This window comes from Bos javanicus, chromosome 13, assembly GCF_032452875.1.
Source record: "Bos javanicus breed banteng chromosome 13, ARS-OSU_banteng_1.0, whole genome shotgun sequence".
Taxonomy (NCBI): Eukaryota; Metazoa; Chordata; class Mammalia; order Artiodactyla; family Bovidae; genus Bos; species Bos javanicus.
Window position 1 is genome coordinate 24,116,561 of NC_083880.1, and position 20,380 is coordinate 24,136,940.

The 20,380-nt window shown below is 40.6% G+C and overlaps 1 protein-coding gene across 7 annotated transcripts in view; it reads left to right on the top strand.

Moving 5' to 3' along the window:
* Window positions 1–13,446, top strand: part of ARMC3 (armadillo repeat containing 3) — a 92,154-nt gene extending 78,708 nt beyond the window's left edge. For 6 of the 7 annotated variants that reach the window (XM_061435990.1, XM_061435988.1, XM_061435985.1 and 3 more), the window contains 3 exons: window positions 5,132–5,332; window positions 7,378–7,540; window positions 12,216–13,446. In XM_061435990.1, the coding sequence (XP_061291974.1) occupies window positions 5,132–5,332; window positions 7,378–7,540; window positions 12,216–12,425 (574 nt within the window). In that variant the 3' untranslated portion in view covers window positions 12,426–13,446. Of the gene's footprint in view, window positions 1–5,131; window positions 5,333–7,377; window positions 7,541–12,215 lie in introns of those variants that run through there. The other variant, XR_009740247.1, reaches the window with a different exon arrangement.
* The last annotated feature ends 6,934 nt before the right edge of the window (window positions 13,447–20,380 follow it).

Below are 20,380 nucleotides of genomic sequence, written 5' to 3' on the forward strand. Positions count from 1 at the left end.
AGCAGAGAAAGTCAATGAAATCAAGGCTGGCTTTTTTAAAATGTCAATAACTATGTCAATCCTACTAAGCATTGTAATCAGCAACTTAGATGAAATGGACCAGTTCATCAAAAACTACAAATTATCACAACTTACTAAAGATGAAATAGATGCTAAAAATAATCATGTAATTATTTAAAAAGTTGATTTCATAAAACCCAAAAGAGAAATTTCCTGACCCAGACGGTTTCATTAGTGAATTCTGCCAAAAATTCAAAGAATTAACACCAACTCTACACACTCTTTCCCAGAAAATAGAATGTTTCCCAGCTCATGATACCAACATTATTCAAATGCCGATACCAGACAAGGACATGATAAGAAAAGAAATTTACATGTTTGGGCTTCTATTGTGGCTCAGTTGGTAAAGAATCCGCCTGCAATGTGGGAGACCTGGGTTCCATCTCTGGGTTGGGAAGATCCCCTGCAGAAGGGAACAGCTACTCACTCCAGTATTCTGGCCTGGAGAATTCCATGGACTATATAGTCCATGGGGTTGCAAAGAGTTGGACACAACTGAGTGGCTTTCACTTTCACTTTGTCAAAATAGTTGAGTGTACCTGTGGTAGGTTGGGGCTTCCGTTATGTTAATCTGCATGTCTGTCCCTCGACTAGTATTATTCTATCTGGATTACTGTAACTATATGTAAGACTTTTTATTAATCACTTTTGATTGTTCCCACATTATTTTTCTTCATCACATTTGATTTAGCTATTCTAGGGCCTATGCCTTTCCATATACATCTTAGAAAAGATTTTCTATTCTACAAAAAACTTTGCTTGGATTTTAACAGGAATTCCATTAAACCTTGAGATCATTTGAGGAGAATTATATCTTACTATGTTGAATCTTTAAATCTATGGACACAGGACATCTCATCATGTATTTAGATCTTCTTTGATTGCTTTTGACAACACTTTTTAATATTCAGCACACAAATCCTGTACGTGTTTTGAGAAGTTTATACCTAAGGATTTCATTTTCTTGGCATAATTGTGAGTGCTCCAAATTTTTTTTTTTAATTTTGGTTTCCATATGTTCATTTTCACTATGTAGAAACATAATGGATTTGTGTGTTGTTCTTATATCTTCAGATTTTGATGAACTCATTCTTAGTTCTTGGAGTTTTTTCAGGAGATTCTTTGGGATTCCCTACATGGGCAATCATATCATCCGCTTTGTCTTTAGTTTTCAGTAGTTTGATTTCAATGTGTCTGGAGTGTATTTCTTTGGGTGTACTGTTGGGGGCCAGCGTGAGGCACTCCGGAGGCCCATGGCAAAGGTCATGAGGAAGGAGGCTCGACATATGCAAAGGCGGGATCGAGCCTCAGGAGTCCCCCTGGAAATCCTTGAGCATCTACCCCCATAACCAGAGCCTGCCTACTTTACTACTTTGTGCTCTCACCTACACCTCTGACTTTACGGGGGGCTGTCCCCCACCACCTCTTTCAGAGAAGGAGTTAACTTAGAGCTCCAGTTAATAATAATTCCTGGGCGTGATAGGAGTGTTTCAACCTACAAACTCCTCTGAAGGTTCTCTAGCCTGCCTGACAGGCTTGTCCGGCCACATGTGATTGCTCACAGCCTCCCAAGCGTGAGAGGCACAAGATGCTTTAAACCTTCTAAAAACAGGTTCCTTAGAAAAATTAGAAAACCATTAGTATAAGTATAGTGGGCTGATTAGAAATTGTATTGGTGAAGGGTTTTTCATTTGTTGAGCCAATGTTTGTTGCTAAGACTCCACATCCCCTGCCCTTACACACATTAATGAATATATAGAAGAAATAAGTATTAACCTTTGATATAAATCACATTAGACCTTAGGCTAAGTAAATTCTTTCCTTAACTAAAACCCACTACACCCTTACCCTATAGGAATGTAACTTTATTTGGGTGGCATCTGTTTTAAGAATAATCACCCTTGGAGAAAAAAGTGTTCTGGTTGACTGACCACTGTCACAAGGAGAGGGTCATAAATTGTCAGCAGGCCCCCCTGGCCAGAAGATGATGTAACACCCCTAAGACCTCTGTATACATTTGTATGAAGCACCTGACTTTAATAAAAGTCAGGACTGCTGTCCCCACGTGACTTTTGTATACCATCTCAGTATATAAAAACAGACTCTGGAAAATAAAGAATTGGGATCAGTTCCTCGAAAGACTGGTCTCCCCATGTCGCTTGCTCTCTCAAACTCTGGCTGAGTCTCCATCTGGAGCGCGGAGCCCACCATGCTTACTAACTTTGCCTGGGCTTCTAAGATCTGACCGGGGAGGCCTCAGTGTCTCCTCTCCTTTGGGAGAACGGAAGGACGCCTGCGGCCTACGTAAGTGGTGCAAACTTCTTGTCTTGAAGTTTTATTGGTCTCCCGTGTAAACCAAGCTACTCAGCCTCTTTTCTCCCCTGAATTTTCCTACTGAGCTATCCTCATTCTATTACTCTTTACATCTCTAATTAATATCTAATTGAAGCTATTGTATCCTGATCCTCGCCGAAGCCGTCTCCCCTTCGAACATTCCCTGAAATTCTTGACTATGTAGATTTATGTCTTTAACCAAATTGAGGAAACCATTTCAGCTCTAATTTATTCAGTTTTTTTTCCTGTACTGCCTTCTTTTCCCTCTTCTTCTGACTCTATGATACCAATATTAGCTCTTTTTATTGCACCACAAGTCCCTGAGACTTTGTCAATTACTTTTTCAATCTTTTGTCCTCTGTGTTATCCATATCACATAATTTTTATTGACATATCTTCAAATTCATAGATTATTTTCTTTGTTATCTCCATTTTGCTATGAAACCTATTCAGAGAGTTGTGATTTTTAGGTTTTGGTTATTGCATTTTTCAGCTCCAAATTCTATTTTTATATCTTCTTTTTCTAAGACTTTCTGACTCCCTGTTCATTTCAAGAGTGTTTTACTTGTTGGAACATTTTACATCTGTATCATCTCAGCATTGATGTGTATTGATGGCCTTTCCCCATATGAGGTGAGATTTTCCTGGCTCTTCATATGTTGAGTAATTAGATTGTAATATGTTATAAGTCCTACAGTTCTTATTTATGGGTCTTAGACACATTCTAAGAAGAATGTTTCTTTTGTGTGTGTGTTTTAGCAGTCAATTGCCCCAGTTGCTTTCAGTCTTCAAATTCCAACCAGTTGCCAATCTACTGTTTATCCCATTCTCAAAGGCTTTGCAGTGCTATTTGGATCAGCCCTGCATGTGTGCCAACTAAGATCCATTTGGGACTTGGGCGGTGGTCTATACCATAGTTCCATCTTCAAAATCTATGTATGTGCTGTTTAGGGTCAGAACTGTGCACACACAGCTTCGAATAAGCCTAGGAATTCATAAAACACTTTTATAGGGTTGCTTTCCTGAGCTCCTCCATCTCCATGACCTCACTTGTCTGTTCTGGTTCCTTGGAGTTTCCCTTTTGGTCCTTAAGCCAAAACCATTATTTACCCTGTGCTGCAACACTCTTGCCATGACAGCACGCATATCCACAGCCAAACAGCAGGAGGGCTGAGCATGAACAAGGCAGTTTTAGATTCTTAGGGACCTTAATGTCACCACTGCCACCACCATCACAAGATTCCTTAGCGGCTGGGGCATAAGAGAATGGATAAAAATAAGAAAAAAGAATCAAAATCAGGGCTTTCCTCCATTCTCTCTCTTTCCTGTTTCTCAAGTAGACTTCTCCTTGAGCTCTCTCTATGCGCTGATGCCCACTTCCAGACTTGGGGCGATGTTTACTTCAGGTTGGAGAATAGTGGAGGAAAATTAAAAGATAAGCTCGCCATCAGTTCAGTAGTCATTCAAATGTTGGTCTTTTCTGATCTTTCTGCTATGAATTATTTTTCAGAGTTTTCAAATAGCGATTGCATGTACCCTGTCCAGGTTTTAGGACTGTATTCAGTATGAGAGACAGGGTGAAGTGTACTTACTCCCTGTTACCTGGAATGAGAACTCCAGTCATTGTTTGTTCAACTCATTAATAATGAGAGAATTAGTAAGATGTTAATACTGGAAAAAGATCACTTGAGAATATATATTTATATCCAATTTAACTAAAGAATATTAGAAAAAGATTGCTGAGCTACATTTTAAAAACTTGTAGGATGACTAACGTCTTACAGGACAATAAATTGTAACCTTTGGGAGTATCTTTTCCATTGAATGGAAATAATTTGCATCCATACTAAACAAAAATTTGTATGTTAACTAGTAACTTCTCTAAGTCTGGAACTTTTCACTGAGAGTAAACAGTATCCTTATTGTTTACTAGGTACATTCTATTTTCCCTAAGTACAGAACTAAGTACATTTCCCTAGATAAACTTTGCATGAGGTCTTTGTCCCTGCATTACATGAAAATTCCTTGCATTCCTTATTTTGTTTTTTTTGCCTATTACCATGTTTTGGATATGTGTGCATGCTAAGTCGCTTCAGTCATGTCTAACTCTTTGTGACCCTATGGACTATAGCCCTCCAGGCTCCTCTGTCCATGGGATCCCCCAGGCAAGAATACTGGAGTGGGTTGCCATGCCCTCCTCCAGGGGATCTTCCTGACCCAGGGATCAAACCTGCATCTCTTACGTCCCCTGCATTGACAGGCAGGTTCTTAGACAGGTTCTTTACCACTAGTGCTACCTGGGAAGCCCCCGTGTGTTGGGTAATTGTTCTAAAAATTGGGATCCAAATTCTTCTTGCAGAAGGTCTCAGCTGAAGCAAGAGATGATAAAAGACTGGCTTAGACTCCCTGAGGAGGCAACCTATTTTTTCCCCAATTCAATAAATATTTATTGCATACCTACAGTGTACCAAATATTTTGATAAGAAATGGTGCATAAAAGCAATATATGATTTTCATAATATGTATCAATCATGTAGTATTCTCTTGAAAAATAATTTCTCCCACAAATATAGAGACTGTAAAACTCCTTGTCATGGAAACTTTGAAAAATATGTAGGGTATGGTTATTGAGGTATATAGCAAATACTATATTCCCATGATGCTCTTCAGATTAACTCAGAGCACAGTTAGTGCTTATTCACTCTGTTATTTTTCTTGCTGTTGTTTATTCTCTAAGGAAAGGCAGAGGGAAAAAAGAAGAGGAAAAAGTGAAGGAGGAGGAAGAGGTTGCAGCAGCACCCAAATTGACTGGAGAAGGAAGCCTTGAGAAAGAATGGTTCCCTCCCTCTGATCCTGACTTCTGTGTTTATGTGTATGAAGTGACCAAATCCATACTTCCCATCACCAATATAAAGGAGCAGATTGAGGTTCTTGCAAAGTAAGCTGTCTGTGTATACACACGCGTTTTCAGTTTCTGAAAAATCATTTTTGATGTTAGTGATTTGCATTGTTCTAGTCAGTTTTCAGACAACTACACCATAATAAAATCGAACTGTAACAGCACTCTGACTCTGAAGCAGAAACACAAAGATTTGGAAAGAAAGCCTCCATTTCTATTTTGGATAATATTTCTGCCAAAAATCACAACTTAGGAGCTAGAAATTACTTAAAGAAAAATGTCTCTGTCATTTTCTCCTGCTAAACCATGAAAAGCATCTTTCAGGGTGATTCCAAAGAAGTTATAAATGAAGGAATCCTATTGTGTATTATTTGTAAACTCACAAGTTGGTTCCTAATAAAATGATCACCCGCTATTTTTATGCTATATGTCCGATATTTTGTGTCTCACATTGCTCTAAAGTGGCATTGTGGGTATTCTAAGAGATGGTTCGGCGCTCTGTATAATCCAGTGAGGTTGCCTCCTAAATGAGAGCGTTTACTCTGATCCCACCAAGAGAAGACTGAGAACTTGACCTTATAGCTGACAGGGATTAAGACTTCCTGGAAATGGAGGCTCACTTTCTTGACTGACACCAGCCAGTCGTGAGCTCCTGGCTTGTGCAACAGCTGCAGTCTCTGTAAGAGCTTGTACCTTCTCCAAATAGAAGTGAGTTGCAGGCACCAAACCTGGATGTGACAACTGCAAGAAACACAGCCGCCAGATCACTGACTCCTTGTCAGCTGGCTCTGGAAGGGAATGTTTTTTTGGCTACTGAAGTTTTCCTGGTGTCCTTGAGAAGTGATGACTCAAGCAGATTCTGACTTAGCTCATTTTAACATTTGTCAAATTTCCTCATGCTTTGTTCCTATCAGAAATCATTTTCATCAATCCCCCATTTTTTTTTTTTAATCTGAGCCCACACCAGGAGAGTGATACAGAGATGTTTTCCCATGCATTTGGCTCCTAGTGGAATACCTGGCTGGCTGACAACGCAGGTCAGCGTTCTGCCCAATCCTTTCTCTTGGTTTTCACCATTGCTCTTCTTTGTTGGTTCCATAAACAGCAAGAGGAAATTCTTTCTTAACGATGTGCAATTCTGCTTTTACTCCAAGATGTAAGTAGCCGCAGTTGACAGAGGATTTTTACTGGTGTGCTGAGTGACATCCTCAGTGAGAGCCTACTTTTAGGAGAAACTCTCAGGCAAAGTACAACGTGCCCAACTCACCTCCTCATGTAATCGTTACTTACTTTTTCCTTTGTGCCTCTTCCTCCCTCCTCTAACTTCAGTGTTATGTAAATGCCATATATCTTTCTCTAAATTAAAAAATAATAATAATAAAATCTAAAAGAAGAAGAGGATAAAACTTGAAAATAATTGTGAACCTAACAGTATGCAGTGGTCCTGTGTGTTTGGATGAGGTTAAATTCCTTAAAAGAAGGACCATACGTCAGGACAATTCAGATTCAAACATTTGAAAATACTTGCCAAGAGTAAGATAACATTCAAAACCTGCATTGATACAAATGTAATGTGATATTGATCTGTATCTTGCTATAAACATTAGGAAAATTAGCATTCATTTCTTTTTTCCTGCTGAATGAAACTGTTAGAATTTCAGCTTATATATGACAGTTTGAAGAGAGTAAGCATAATACTGTGTGTGTGTGTGTGTGTGAGTATTCATGCATGCACACTCAGTGGCTTCAGTCGTGTCTGCCTCTTTGCAACCCTATGGACTGTAGCCCACCAGGCTCCTCTGTCCATGTGATTCTCCAGGCAAGAATACTGGAGTGGGTTTCCATGCCCTCCGTGAGGGGATCTTCCTGACCCAGGGATCGAACCCTCATCTCCTGTGTCTCCTGCATTAGAGGCAGATTCTTTACCACTGAGCTGTCAGGGAAGCCCAAGCATAATCTTAACTTATAGTAAATACATAAAGTAAAACAAAAATCAGAAGGAAAACATGTTTTACAAGTATAATTACACAGAAGACAGTGAAATATTAAACTTGACTGATTCAATCTCACTGCAATTGATGCAGGTATGTGGCTGAAAAAATGGGTGGTAAGATTCCAAAAGAAAAACTACAGGATTTCAGCTGGGAGCTTCATATAAGTGAACTAAAATTTCAACTTAAATCCAATGTTGTACCAATTGGACTGATCAAAAAAGGAATCTTCTACCATCGAGCTTTGCTTTTCAAGGTATTTAAGATGTTTTGCCTCATTTCCAATTAGGTAAAAATGTTTTGTGTTCATTGTTGTGGAGTGAGCCAGTTGCTAACAATTAACTATGTAATACTAATACTATCATTTAGATGTACTTATATTTGGCATATATATGTATGTGTATATACATACACACATGTAAGTTCACCAGACTGTTAGAAGCTTATTCATTCTATATTTGTGACACACCTACTCTAGACCGGGGGACAACAGAGGATGAGATGGTTGGATGGCATCACCAACTCAATGGACATGAGTTTGAGCAAGGTCCGGGAGTTGGTGATGGACAGGGAAGCCTGGCGTTCTGCAGTCCGTGAGGTCACAAAGAGTTGTACATGACCGAGCAACTGAACTGAACTGAACTCTAGACCAGGGCCTCTTCCAAGGTCGGGAATATAGGGATAATAAAGTGACAATCCCTGCACTCAAGAGGGTCTGAAGCCAGACTTGTGGGTTCTCAGGTGACTTCAGGGAAAGTTTCAGGGGAGGAAATGATATGTGGCCTCAGTATTAAAGGCTGCATAGGACGCCAGCAGGAAAGAAGGAAAGACACGGATGTTCTAAACATTTTATTCAAAATAACAGGTATGAGAGTCAGTGACCCACGTGAGGGATGGAGAATAGGTCTGGATCCAGAAGAGCAGGGAAGGATGGGCTAAAGGGCCAGACAGTAAAGCACCGTGTGAGTTTGCACTTGATTCTAAAATCTGTGAGTGGCCACTGAAAGTTAAGGGGAGCATGGTAATGTGATTTTGAAAGACCACTGAGGCTACAGAACAGGGAATGAACTAGAATGTGGCTAAGACTGGAGACAGGAAGACCAGCTGGAAGGTCCCTGGAGCAAGAAGTCTGGGTGACAGATACAAAAGCCATGGAGGAGGCTACAAACTAGCAGTGAGTTTAGAGGGAGACACAGGAGGTAAAACTGAAAGAAGCTGCTGACTGCCTAACAGTTGTACGAGAGAGTGCATGAGAAGAAAATGATTTCCAGACTCTGGTCAGGGCAACTGGAAATGATGGCATCGTTCATGGAGATGAGGACACTAGAGCCAGAAGAGGCAAAAGGAGGGGGTGATCGTTTTTTCCCTTCATTGTATTCAGTGTCTGAAATATAATAGGGGCTGAGAAAATGGTTTCTGAACCATAGATTTAAATGTATAAAATTCCAGCCTTCTCCTGAATACCTACAAACTTCATTGCATTTTGCCTCCAGTTTCAAGCTAATCCTATTTGTAGCCCAAATGCCAGTCTTTCCTATTTCCTGGGATTTCTTGCTCTATCAGTTCTTCTCTCTCATATTAAATCTCTTTCACTTTGCCAGCTGTTTCTCCTTTAAAATCTAAACTTAAGTCCATTCTATCTAAAGAGAAAATGTAAATCTTTTCTCATGATCTCTACAACCACTCCTGTATACAGCCCCATTACACGACAGTCGTCAACGTGAGCTTATGTACCAGGCATTTGATAAACATAATTATGAACAGTCTCAAATAGGCCAAAGGCTGGAACTACTACCTCTGTTTTAACGACAAGAAAATTGATACTTAGACAAGGAATTTACCCAGAGATACAGCTGGAATTTGAACCCATGCCTGTCTGAGCCAAAACCTACTACACTGCTTCTGTCTGAAGATAATTCTCATTCCTGGTCAAAAATTCTGAGTGATCTCAACTCCTTGATCTCACTTTTATCCTCAGCTCTCTGCAGTCTGGCCGTTGCTCCCTCCCGACAAGGATCATAATGATCTAGTGTCTCTCTTGTTTGATATGTCAGAGAATTTGTCATTGATCCTTCCCTTTCTTCAGCACCACTTTCCTCAGTCACTTCTGTCCTCTTGTTGTTTCATCTCAGTCTCCTTTGGAGACTTCTTTTCCTCCACTCTTGTCTTAAATGTTAGGGTCTTGACCCAGAACTCAAGGTTCTTACTTTTTTCACAGGTAAAATGTCTCATCCTTCTATTCCTCCTAAATCGTTCACACCTCCTACACATACTGTTCATCTCCCCCATTTTCTTCCAGCTCCTTTCCCCCATGGCAGCCTAGATAAATTGCCCACAGACCTTATAATCTGCTCCCTGATTTCCTTCATCTTCCTGCCACCCCCCCCCCCAATCCTTCCACTCCTCTGCCTTGCCTGCCTACCCTGGGCCGATCCAACTGCCTGCCCTTTCCACGTTGACACTCAGGCTGCAGAACGTGACCGTGGGGTGTGCCACTGCCAATTCGGGATCCAAGATGGTGGTTCACGTGCTGCCTGGCCACCTCTTCCAGCTCCTAGCCAAGGAATTTTCTTATTTTCCTCAGCAGTCATGTCCCCACATCAGCCCTCCTTCCTAAGCCTTTCCATCTTCACCTCTTCCTATGAGCAAATGACCTTTTTTCCCATTTTGCGAAGTAAACAGAAACTTCCAGGTTCAACTCAGCCGAGGTTAAGAACTCAGACTGGGAATTCCCTGGCAGTTCAGTGGTTAGGACTTGGTTCACTCACTGCTGGGGCCCCGGGTTCAATCCCTGGTTGGAGAACTAAGGTCCTACAAGAACTCAGACTCTGGAGATAGATTCCATGGCTTTCATGTTAGGTCAACCCTTATGGTGACCTTGGGAAAATTGTCCGACCTCAGTCTTACTCTTTGAAAAATGGGGAATACGATAGTATTCCACAGGGGTATTTTGATGATTTAAAATGCCTTGATATGGAATAAGAGATCACTAAATACTATTTTGGAAAAGATGATTATATTTGTGTGTGTGTGTGTGTGTGTGTGTGTGTGTGTGTGTGTCTACCCCCTACTGTGAGTGTAAAATGATTCTAGGACCAATTTCAAGGGGATCAGAGGCTTGTTCCACACATCCAAACAATTATTTGCTGCCAGCTGGGTGTCCTACAATTCAACTCAATTTGGATACTCTTTACCCGGAGATGGGGTCAGACCCCACAGGTTAAGGGCTCAGTTTTAAAAGACTGCTTCCCCCTCACCACTGCCTACTTCAGGTGACAGTCACAAGCCCAAGTTGTCACCTGCGCATCTGAGTGACCAGGCTGTAGACTGAAGGTTCCAGTAACCTCCTCTTTGTGTTCAATTAATTTGCTAGAGTGGCTCACAGAAAGTAGAGAAATATTATTATTATTACTATAGCAGTTGTTTATTATCAACGAGTATGACTCTTTATTATAAAAGAGTATAACTCAGGGACAGGCAGGTAGGAGAGACACAGGGCAGGCTGTGCGAAAAGGGCTCTGGGTTTCCAAGCTCTCTGAAGACACTGCTCATTAACTCAGAAGCTCTCCAAGAGTTTTGGCTTTTTAATGAACGATATATAGCATAGGTGTGATTAACTAAATCATTGGCCATTGGCTATTGATTCAACCTCCACCCCCTCTCCCCTCCCTAGAGGTCAGGGGGCAGAAGTGAAAGTTTCAACCCTTCACTCACAGAATTGATTCTCCTGGCAACCAGCTCCCATCCTTAGGCAGGGTCCAAAAGTCACCTCACTCACAAAACAAAAGACACCTTATGGATCTCATCACTTAGGAAATTCCAAGAGTTTTAGGAGCCCTCTGCCAGGAACTGGACAAAGATCAAATATATATTTCTTATTACATATCACAGGAGTACCAAACATCCAGATACTGTTATGCTACCATTGACTGTTGATCAGACTAGATGGAATGTAAGGTCCTAAAAATAACAACCATGCCTCCATCATCTGGGTTCACCCAAGACTCCCTGGTAGCAGTCTTTACATAGTAAGCAATCAATAATGACATGCATGTAGAAATACAGAGATGATCGAATCAACGCAAGCGTTGCCTTCTGGTACTAGGAACGTTTATTGAGCCCGTACGCTGTGCCAGCATTCACAGCATGAGTTCAGTTGATCTTCACACCCACCTGCAAGGAAGGTGGCTACACCATTGTTATCGTCCCACAGATGGAGACACAGAAGCATAAAGAAGTGAGTCATGTCCTTAAGGTGACGCTAGTCAGTGACTGAACTGAAATTCAAACCCAGCCAGCTCTCTTATCCCCTATGATGGGACTAGGAACTTTCCAGATTATTTAAAAAGTGCTTTTAAAATCAGGACAAATTGAAGGAAGAGACAGCTTCCAAGGAACATAGCAACCCCTGAGGACTGGGCAGCAGGCAGCCCAAGGTCCAGCTGCTCACAGGTCTGCTGGTCTGGCTGCACCAGTCTACACCACACAGAACAAACAGGTCCCTCCCACCCCACCCCAATCTGATCCCTCTCTTCAATCCCACTGCATTTCACACCCAAAGAACAGCCCAGGAGCATGGAAAGATTGATAGACACAGTAGTGCTGAAAGCCCATGGAACAGCTTTTCTCCAATTACATTATCAATCTTGTGCTGATACAATGCAGCATACCTGCCTGAAAAATGTCCCTTCCCAGCAGGACCTACACACAAATTTCGAGTCCACAGAATCCTGAGGAACAAGGAAACTTAACACATTTTACCGACTCCTGTCACAATCCTGTACATTTTCCCAGCCTCCTTTCTAAGCACTTTTTTTTTTCCTTTGCAAGAGTGTATATCTCACCTTCAAGCAAGGTGGGTCTTTCAACCAAGCCTTTTTCTCCGCCCCTCCCCTCCTCACTCTTGGTTGATCTCGTGTTTTCTCCCACAGGCTCTGGCTGATAAAATTGGTGTGGGCTGCTCTCTTGTTCGCGGGGAGTACGGCAGAGCCTGGAATGAAGTTAAGCTGATGAGCGAATCCCGAAAGGGAGTGATGGGGGCACTCCCTCCCCTGGAAGTTTACATAGTAGACCTCATGTTCCATCCAGGGTCCCTGATAAAGTTAAGAAGTCGCGAGGCAGATCATTACAGATTTCTCTAAACTTCCAAATGAACACAGAAGGGGTTCAAAAAAGAAATGCATTATATACCTTTCTATGGAGTCACCAGTGGATTTTATTTCTTTAAATAAAAATCTTAGACATGCTCTCCCTGTGTAGAAATGAGGTCACTTGGATTGGACTCAGTTGTGCTTCTGATTTCAGGCTTTTGGCAAGCAGTCAGTCTGGTGAGATCATATTATGCTCAAGGAAAGCTTTTTATTCTTGAAATTAACCCACCCCACCCCTCCCATTTCCTGAGGAGCATCTCTGCCCTTTGGAAATCCTGTGTAAAAAGCCCACAGTTGCTGTTCCCTGAAAGTGAGTGCCCTGTGACTGCTGTGCTTCATGTTCAGGACACTCCAGGAAGACCTGGTTAAATAAAGTCAGTGGTCTTTAATGTCCAGTCACCTCCTCTCACTACCATTAAGTAAGAGTATTAATATTTTGAACACTTGTAGATCTATTTTAGTATCACAAATTCCTTTCTAAAAGGAATTTTTTAGAAATTTATATTTTTCCAAATTTATCATTAAGAACACTGTTTAGTATACTTCATTGAACTGAAAATATTCCTAAAAACTAGTTTCATACACGGTACTTGTCTATGTTGACTTGGAAACATACCTTCAGTTAAAAATTCTGATTTGCTTTTTGTACATTTTAATGCTGGGTTACAAAAATATGATTTCAAATTTATGTGACTTAAAAATTCTTGTTTTATGAAAAGTTTTGTAATATAAGAATAGGGTAAATCTTTGGGGAGAGATTGTTTTGTCAGTACTGAGCACAAAATGGGGAGCAAGCACACATTCCAAAGGGCAAGAGAAAATGGATCTGATATAAACATTTTCCTTACCATGCCTTTAAGTCTAAAGCTAACCCGTCTAATCATTTTACTAAAAGGCTTTTAAAAGTAACTTTGATTTTAGGAATTAAGGTGAAGATTATTCTGTGTGAACCAATGTATAATTTCAAAGAATGTGTAATTCTTTATTTCAAAATAAAGTTGCTTACATCAAATGGTGTGGTAATTATATTTATCACCCAATTTCATGAACCAGAGCACAGATTATAGGATACATACCCATCAGTGCATTTCCAAGTCTCTCTTGATGGATTACAAAGATATATAAGATGTAACAAGATAAAAAACAAATGAGCAACAGGCCTAAGTATAGAAAAGAAAGTTTGACAGGGCTGAGACTAAGTTTAGAATTCAAAACGCATTCTGTGAAAATCCTGCATACTTGTTAGAGGCAAGTGAAAATTTGACTGCCTAGCAGCCAGTGTCGAGGCGAATGCTGTCAGTTACATGACTGATGACAGGGTCCACTAGATAAAAACACAGAGCAGCTTCTCAAGAGGAACAAAGACCAGGGGAATTCTTCTTTGGGAGCTTCATACAGAGGACAAATGTAATATAAAAAATAACATCTTTGAAAAACAACCTCCCAGCAAGTAAGTTCTGGAAAGAGTTTTCATAAGCCAATGGCCAAACATCAAAATGGAATGAGGGAAAAGTTCCATGCTGAGCCACTGTGATGGTGTTCAGGTAGACACAACATCTTTTAGTCTGGTACAGACCAAACACACATTCTTTTCTTCATCTTAGAGATGATTTTGGTATACTATCTCTCTCACTTAGGTTCTAGGTAATAATTGTCCTCCACTTTTAGTAAGTAGGTTTCAGATATATTATTTCCTTGTCAAAGAAGCAGCACTGTCAATGATGGAAAATATTTTCTAGAAGCTCAAAATGATGTGTCAAATCAAATGGATATTGGTTTTTATTGACATAAAATTATTTAAATAGTAACATATTTCTCAGCAAGATTTCCTCATACTATTTGTCTGCCAAAGGCAGTAATCTGAAGATACCTGGAGATAAGAGGTAAGGAGTTTCAGGAAATACATTTCCCTTTAGCACCATTCCCAGAAAGGCTATAAACCACTTACTGGTGATTTGTTTGCTTTTTTGTTTTAACCCAGTTGAATAATACGGATAAGATAAACTGACAATGTGAAAACTATATGGAGAATATCACCATTGGGCATATTTTGGGGGAATATTTTTTAGAGCAATACAATAGTATCAAATTACTTGAGTTTAGTATTTAAAAGTACTATTCTTAATCTAAAATTACCTGAATATTTTTAGATAGATCACTAGCAAAAGCTTTGCTTAGACTTATACTTTTAAAGCCAGAAACATCATTATTTTAATAATAAAAGTAGACTTGACTTCAAAGGACAGCCATTGAAGTGTCAGGAATGAATATATTAATATAGCAAATTCAATAAGGCCCTGGTATAACTCACACAGTACAAAGGACCTGTAGGATAAGCCAACAAACCAAAAATTACAATTTGAAAAATAGCATTGTTGGAAAATGTAAAGAAATGTTACTGTGGTGATTTTCCTTATAAATGTAATAAGCCTTTATTATTGAGAAGCAATATAATAATAGTGGCAAAAAGCCCAGGTTTGTGAGTGAGAGTTGGGGATAAGTTCTGCATATACCTTTTTCTACTTACGTGGTTTTGAAAAAATTACTCAACTTCTCTGTCTCTCAATTTACTCATCTGGAAAATGGAGATAAGTGATAATGAATAGTTACATGTTGTTTACCATGTACCAGAGGCTCTTCTAAGCCTTCATTGAATCCTTCCAGGAACCCTTTGATATATAGGTGATATTACTCATGTTTGGCAAGTGGGGCACAGAGAAGTAAATTACCTCTAGTTCATTCAGGTAGTAATTGGCAAAGCTTTAAATCTGAACCTAGTTTGTCTGTAGAGGAGATGCTCCCAATTTATAGAGCTACTAATCTAATAAAGTTACTGCAAGGATGAAGTAAGACCGTGCATGTAAATGACGTGTGTGTGCGTGCATGGAGGAATGGGGAGGTTATGTGAGTACATGTGGGTGCTTATAGCTTTGTATTCTATTCTCACAATGTTCTGTTCACACCTCTGTCTTTAGCATGATTTGAGGGCATTCTTTATTCTTCATGTATCTCTTAGATCAGAGGTTAGCAAATATTTTCCTTAAAGAGTCACAGAGTAAATATTTTAGGCTTTGTAAGCCATACAGTTTCTATTACAACTCAACTCTACTATTGTAGCACAGAAGCAGCCAGTTGATCATACCTAGACAATAAATCTTATTTAATAAAACAGATGTGGGCCACACTTGGCTCACAGGCCAGCTTGTCAACCCTTGCTTTAGATGATGACCACTTTGAGGGTAAGGACATGGAGAGAACTGTATTTAACCTAGTCCCTGGGCTTCCCCAGTGGCTCAGATGGTAAAGAATCCGCCTGCAATGCCAGAGACCTGGGTTTGATCCCTGAGTCATGGCAACCCACTCAAGTATTCTTGCCTGGAGAATCCCCATGAACAGAGGAGCCTGGTGGGCTACAGTCCATAGGGTCACAAAGAGTCGGACACAACCAAGCGACTAAGTACTTGACACCTTGAATAAGTGTTAAAGAGAGACGCTCACAAGAGCATTTTGTCTTCTTTGGTTTCTCTGGGTTCTAAGATGGATCTACTTGATAGTAATCTGACGGATGCCAAAGCAGCTGCCTTATTTTTCAATAAGGATGAGGACAGGGACTTCCATAGCAGTCCAGTGGGTAAGAAAGCATGCTTCCACTGCAGGGGGTATGGGTTCAAACCCTAGTCCAAAATGAAGATCCCACATGCCGTGCAATGAGGGGGAAAAAAGAGAGAAAAAAAATAAGGGTGAGGATAAATTTATCCTATCTAAAAAAGTAAATAAATTTCTTTCTCTTTGATGTGTGAAGGGTCTGAGGTTTCACCCCAGTTGCAAGCTAAGTGCCGCCATTTTTGTTGGCATGAACATGAGATGCCCAGGTCAGAGACAATGGGCTTTGTTCTTCACGCACAGCAAGAACAAAGAAATGAGACAGCGTATCATATCAGGCACCTTGCTCCCAGTCCCATGGACAGACCCAGGTGGACGCCTGCAAGCGCAGTGGGTGTGTCCCAGAAGAGGAGCCCTGAGTTCAGAGAACCTAATTTTTATGTGGGCAGGAAGCATCTACCCTTTTCACTATCTTTCCCAGGCTTGTTCATTAGCATCCTTGAAGACAGAGTCTAGAGCAAAGGGCAGTCAGGAAACCTTTTCATAAGACAGAAAAGAGGGAGATCCAGGGAGAATTGTCTCCCAATAGCTACATCACTTCTTCCAGTATGTGAGGCTTTATGGAATTTCTCATCTATAAAATAGAGATATTGATACATTTTGATACAAAATTTAAAAAATTTTATGAACATGTATAAAGTCAATTCTATTTATAACTATGTTATTTCAAGAAAAGTGACAATAGATCAACTCAGTGACTCATGAGCCAACTTTTTCTTTTCTCTGGCAGCATGAAAAGAGCATTAGTGAGAAAGTATGGTCAGTCAGTCAGTTCAGTTGCTCAGTCGTGTCCGACTCTTTGCGACCTCATGAATCGCAGCACACCAGGCCTCCCTGTCCATCACCAACTCCTGGAGTTCACTCAAACTCATGTCCATTGAGTCGGTGATGCCATCCAGCCATCTCATCCTCTGTCGTCCCCTTCTCCTCGTGCCCCCAATCCCTCCCAGCATTAGAGTCTTTTCCAATGAGTCAACTCTTTGCGTGAGGTGGCCAAAGTATTGAGGTTTCAGCTTTAGCATCAGTCCTTCCAAAGAACACCCAGGACTGATCTCCTTTAGAATGGACTGGTTGGATCTCCTTGCAGTCCAAGGGACTCTCAAGAGTCTTCTCCAACACCACAGTTCAAAAGCATCAATTCTTCGGCGCTCAGCCTTCTTCACAGTCCAACTCTCACATCCATACATGACCACAGGAAAAACCATAGCCTTGACTAGACGAACCTTTGTTGGCAAAGTAATGTCTTTGCTTTTCAATATGCTATCTAGGTTGGTCATAACTTTCCTTCCAAAGAGCAAGCATCTTTTAATTTCATGGCTGCAATCACCATCTGCAGTGATTTTGGAGCCCCAAAAATGAAGTCTGACACTGTTTCCACTGTTTCCCCATTTATTTGCCATGAAGTGATGGGACCAGATGCCATGATCTTAGTTTCCTGAATGTTGAGCTTTAAGCCAACTTTTTCACTCTCCTCTTTCACTTTTATCAAGAGGCTTTTTAGTTCCTCCTCACTTTCAGCCATAAGGGTGGTGTCATCTGCATATCTGAGGTTATTAATATTTCTCCTGGCAATCTTGATTCCAGCTTGTGCTTCCTCCAGCCCAGCGTTTCTCATGAGGTACTCTGGATAGAAGTTAAATAAACAGGGTGACAATATACAGCCTTGACATACTCCTTTTCCTATTTGGAACCAGTCTGTTGTTCCATGTATGGTAGTCATCCTCAACTCACCCTACTAATCTTTGGACTACAAATTGAAATCCAAATTCAGATTAAGCCTCACCTTTTTCCCTAAGCTTCCTCAAGATGCTCTTCGCTCTTCTGATGACCTGCCATGACATTGCCATTGACACTCACCTTAACATTTTCCCTCATGCTTACTGCCTGGCACTGCCACTTTCCTCGCACACATGGCTACCACATAGTAGCTGAGACCACACCTGGTCTTTGGAATCAGAGAGACTTGGGTGCAAGAATCCTGCTTCTGCCATTCCTAATAGTGAGATGTTGAGCAAATATCTTGGCATCCTTGTCTCTAAAGTGGGGATGTAGTTATAATAATGCCATCATAAGGTTGCTCTAAGGAATAAATAAGAGGATGGACATATTCACTATACCTCTAAACATGGTAAGCATTTGACAACTTTTAGCTATTAAGTGTTGTTCTCTCCCAATGAGACAAAAAGCTACTTTAGGTCTGGCATCCACCTTAGAGGCAGAGTGACCGGCACAGAGACAGCCTGAACAGTATTTGCTGACTGTCTTTGTGTCTTAAACTAACTCACCTTAAAGACTACAAGAGGGTTTTCATTTTCACATGGACCCTTTTGAAAGTCGTCATGTGGTAAAGAAAATCACTCCCATCTCAGACTCCCTTTTGCGTTTCAATGCAGAGGGTACAGTCAGTGATCACACAGCTACTTTTGAACTTGCTCTACAGGAAGTGAATATGCAGTGAGCATTTCTGCTCACTGTCTTTGAAGTTCATGGCTGAAATCATTCCCTACGATGCCTCTCTTTTCTTTTTTTAAAAAAAAGTAATTTTATTTATATCTTTTTGGCTGTGCTGGGTCTTTTTTGCTGCATGGGCTTTTCTCTAGTTGCGGCAAGTAGGGGATACTCTCTAGTTGCGGTTTGCAGGCTTTTCATTGCAGTGGCTTCTCTTGTTGCAGAGCACAGGCTCTAGAGCTCGTGGGTTTCACTAGCTGCTTTGTGTGGGCTTGGTAGCTGTGGCTCCCCAGCTCTGGAGCCACAGGCTCAATAGTTGTGGTGCAAGGGCTTAGCTGCTCCGTGGCATGTGGGATCTTCCCAGACCAGGGATCAAACCCACGTCTCCTGCATTGGCAGGCTGATTCTTTACCACTGAGCCACCAGGGAAGCCCTGCCTCTCTTTTCTTTTGATTGCATAGTCTTTACTTTGAAAAGAATGTTGAAAATCCCAGATGAATCCATTTATACCTGTACTCTCAAGTCATTTATCTGCTGAATTGTTGATGGTCATGATCCTGCATATACAATCTTCTAATTGTGAAGTCATGCCCCCATCACCAACACTTTGCCTACCCCCAGGATGTGATCTGTGTGTGGCCGCTTCTCTGGGAAAGGACATAACATTACTTCCACGGCTTGATGACTTCTTACTGCTGCTTGGTCCAGCTTGTCTGTGATTTTGACAGACTCATCTTGCATATTTCCCTTTGAAAATACTACTAGTTTGTACGGTTAAGACTACTTTGTGTCTTTTTAACTTGCTAACCATGCATAAAGCTCCCGATTGGCTCAACCTTTCCACTAAGCTGAACTGACACATGGGGCAGGCCCTAGATTTTACAAGTCCCCACCAACAAGCATCCACTTTAGGAATATATTTCAGTCACAAGCATCTGGGTCTGATCTCATCAGGATGAGCTAAGAGCCACCCGTTTCCTTTTCTAACTGGTAGGTATCAGCTCCCAAGCTCTGCAGACAGTCTGACTCTATCTTGAGAAAGTCCCAGTTTGTTTTACACAAGAACAGCTGGCATACAAATGGAATCGAGCACTTTTAAGTAGTCATTAATCACAGTGATGAGAACAGCTGAAACAAACAGTGTTCCCTAAGTACTTACATATCTGACATACAAATCGAGTGATAGTCCAATTAGTTTATTTATGGGTTCCTTTCTTTGAAAAATCTGAATTAGTGCCTATCTTTTCCTTTCATTTCATAGTCTTTACTTTTAGAAAAACTTTGAAAAATCCAGATGAATGCATTTATATCTGTATTATCAAGTCATGTATCTGCTAAATCAATGATAGTCATTATCTTGCATACAGAATTTTCTAGCTGTATGATTTCATTTGTCTGGCTTTCTAGAAAAAAAAATTAATCTCTTTTTATCAATACAAATAAAAGAGAGACAGATAGGAAGAAAGATAAATATGCTGGTTCCTAAGATGCTTATAGAATAGAAAGCTTGGTTTGTATCCTTTGTATGTAATTATTTACTTCTTTGAGAATTAGGATGAAAGGGGAAAAATGAACTGATGAATGAGATAGGGAGACTTTCCTTGTGCAGTTTTTAACTTTCCCTAGCTAATAGAATAAAAAATAAATAAAAAGGAAGCTAAGAATTTCTTGAAATGGACTATAGGCTTCCTCTCAGAAGTAACAATATGGAACCCATACTAGCTGACCCTGGAGAAGGGCATGGCAACCCACTCCAGTGTTCTTGCCTGGAGAATCCCATGGACAGAGAACCCTGTGGGCTAGTCCATAAGGTCGTGTAGACTCAGACACAACTG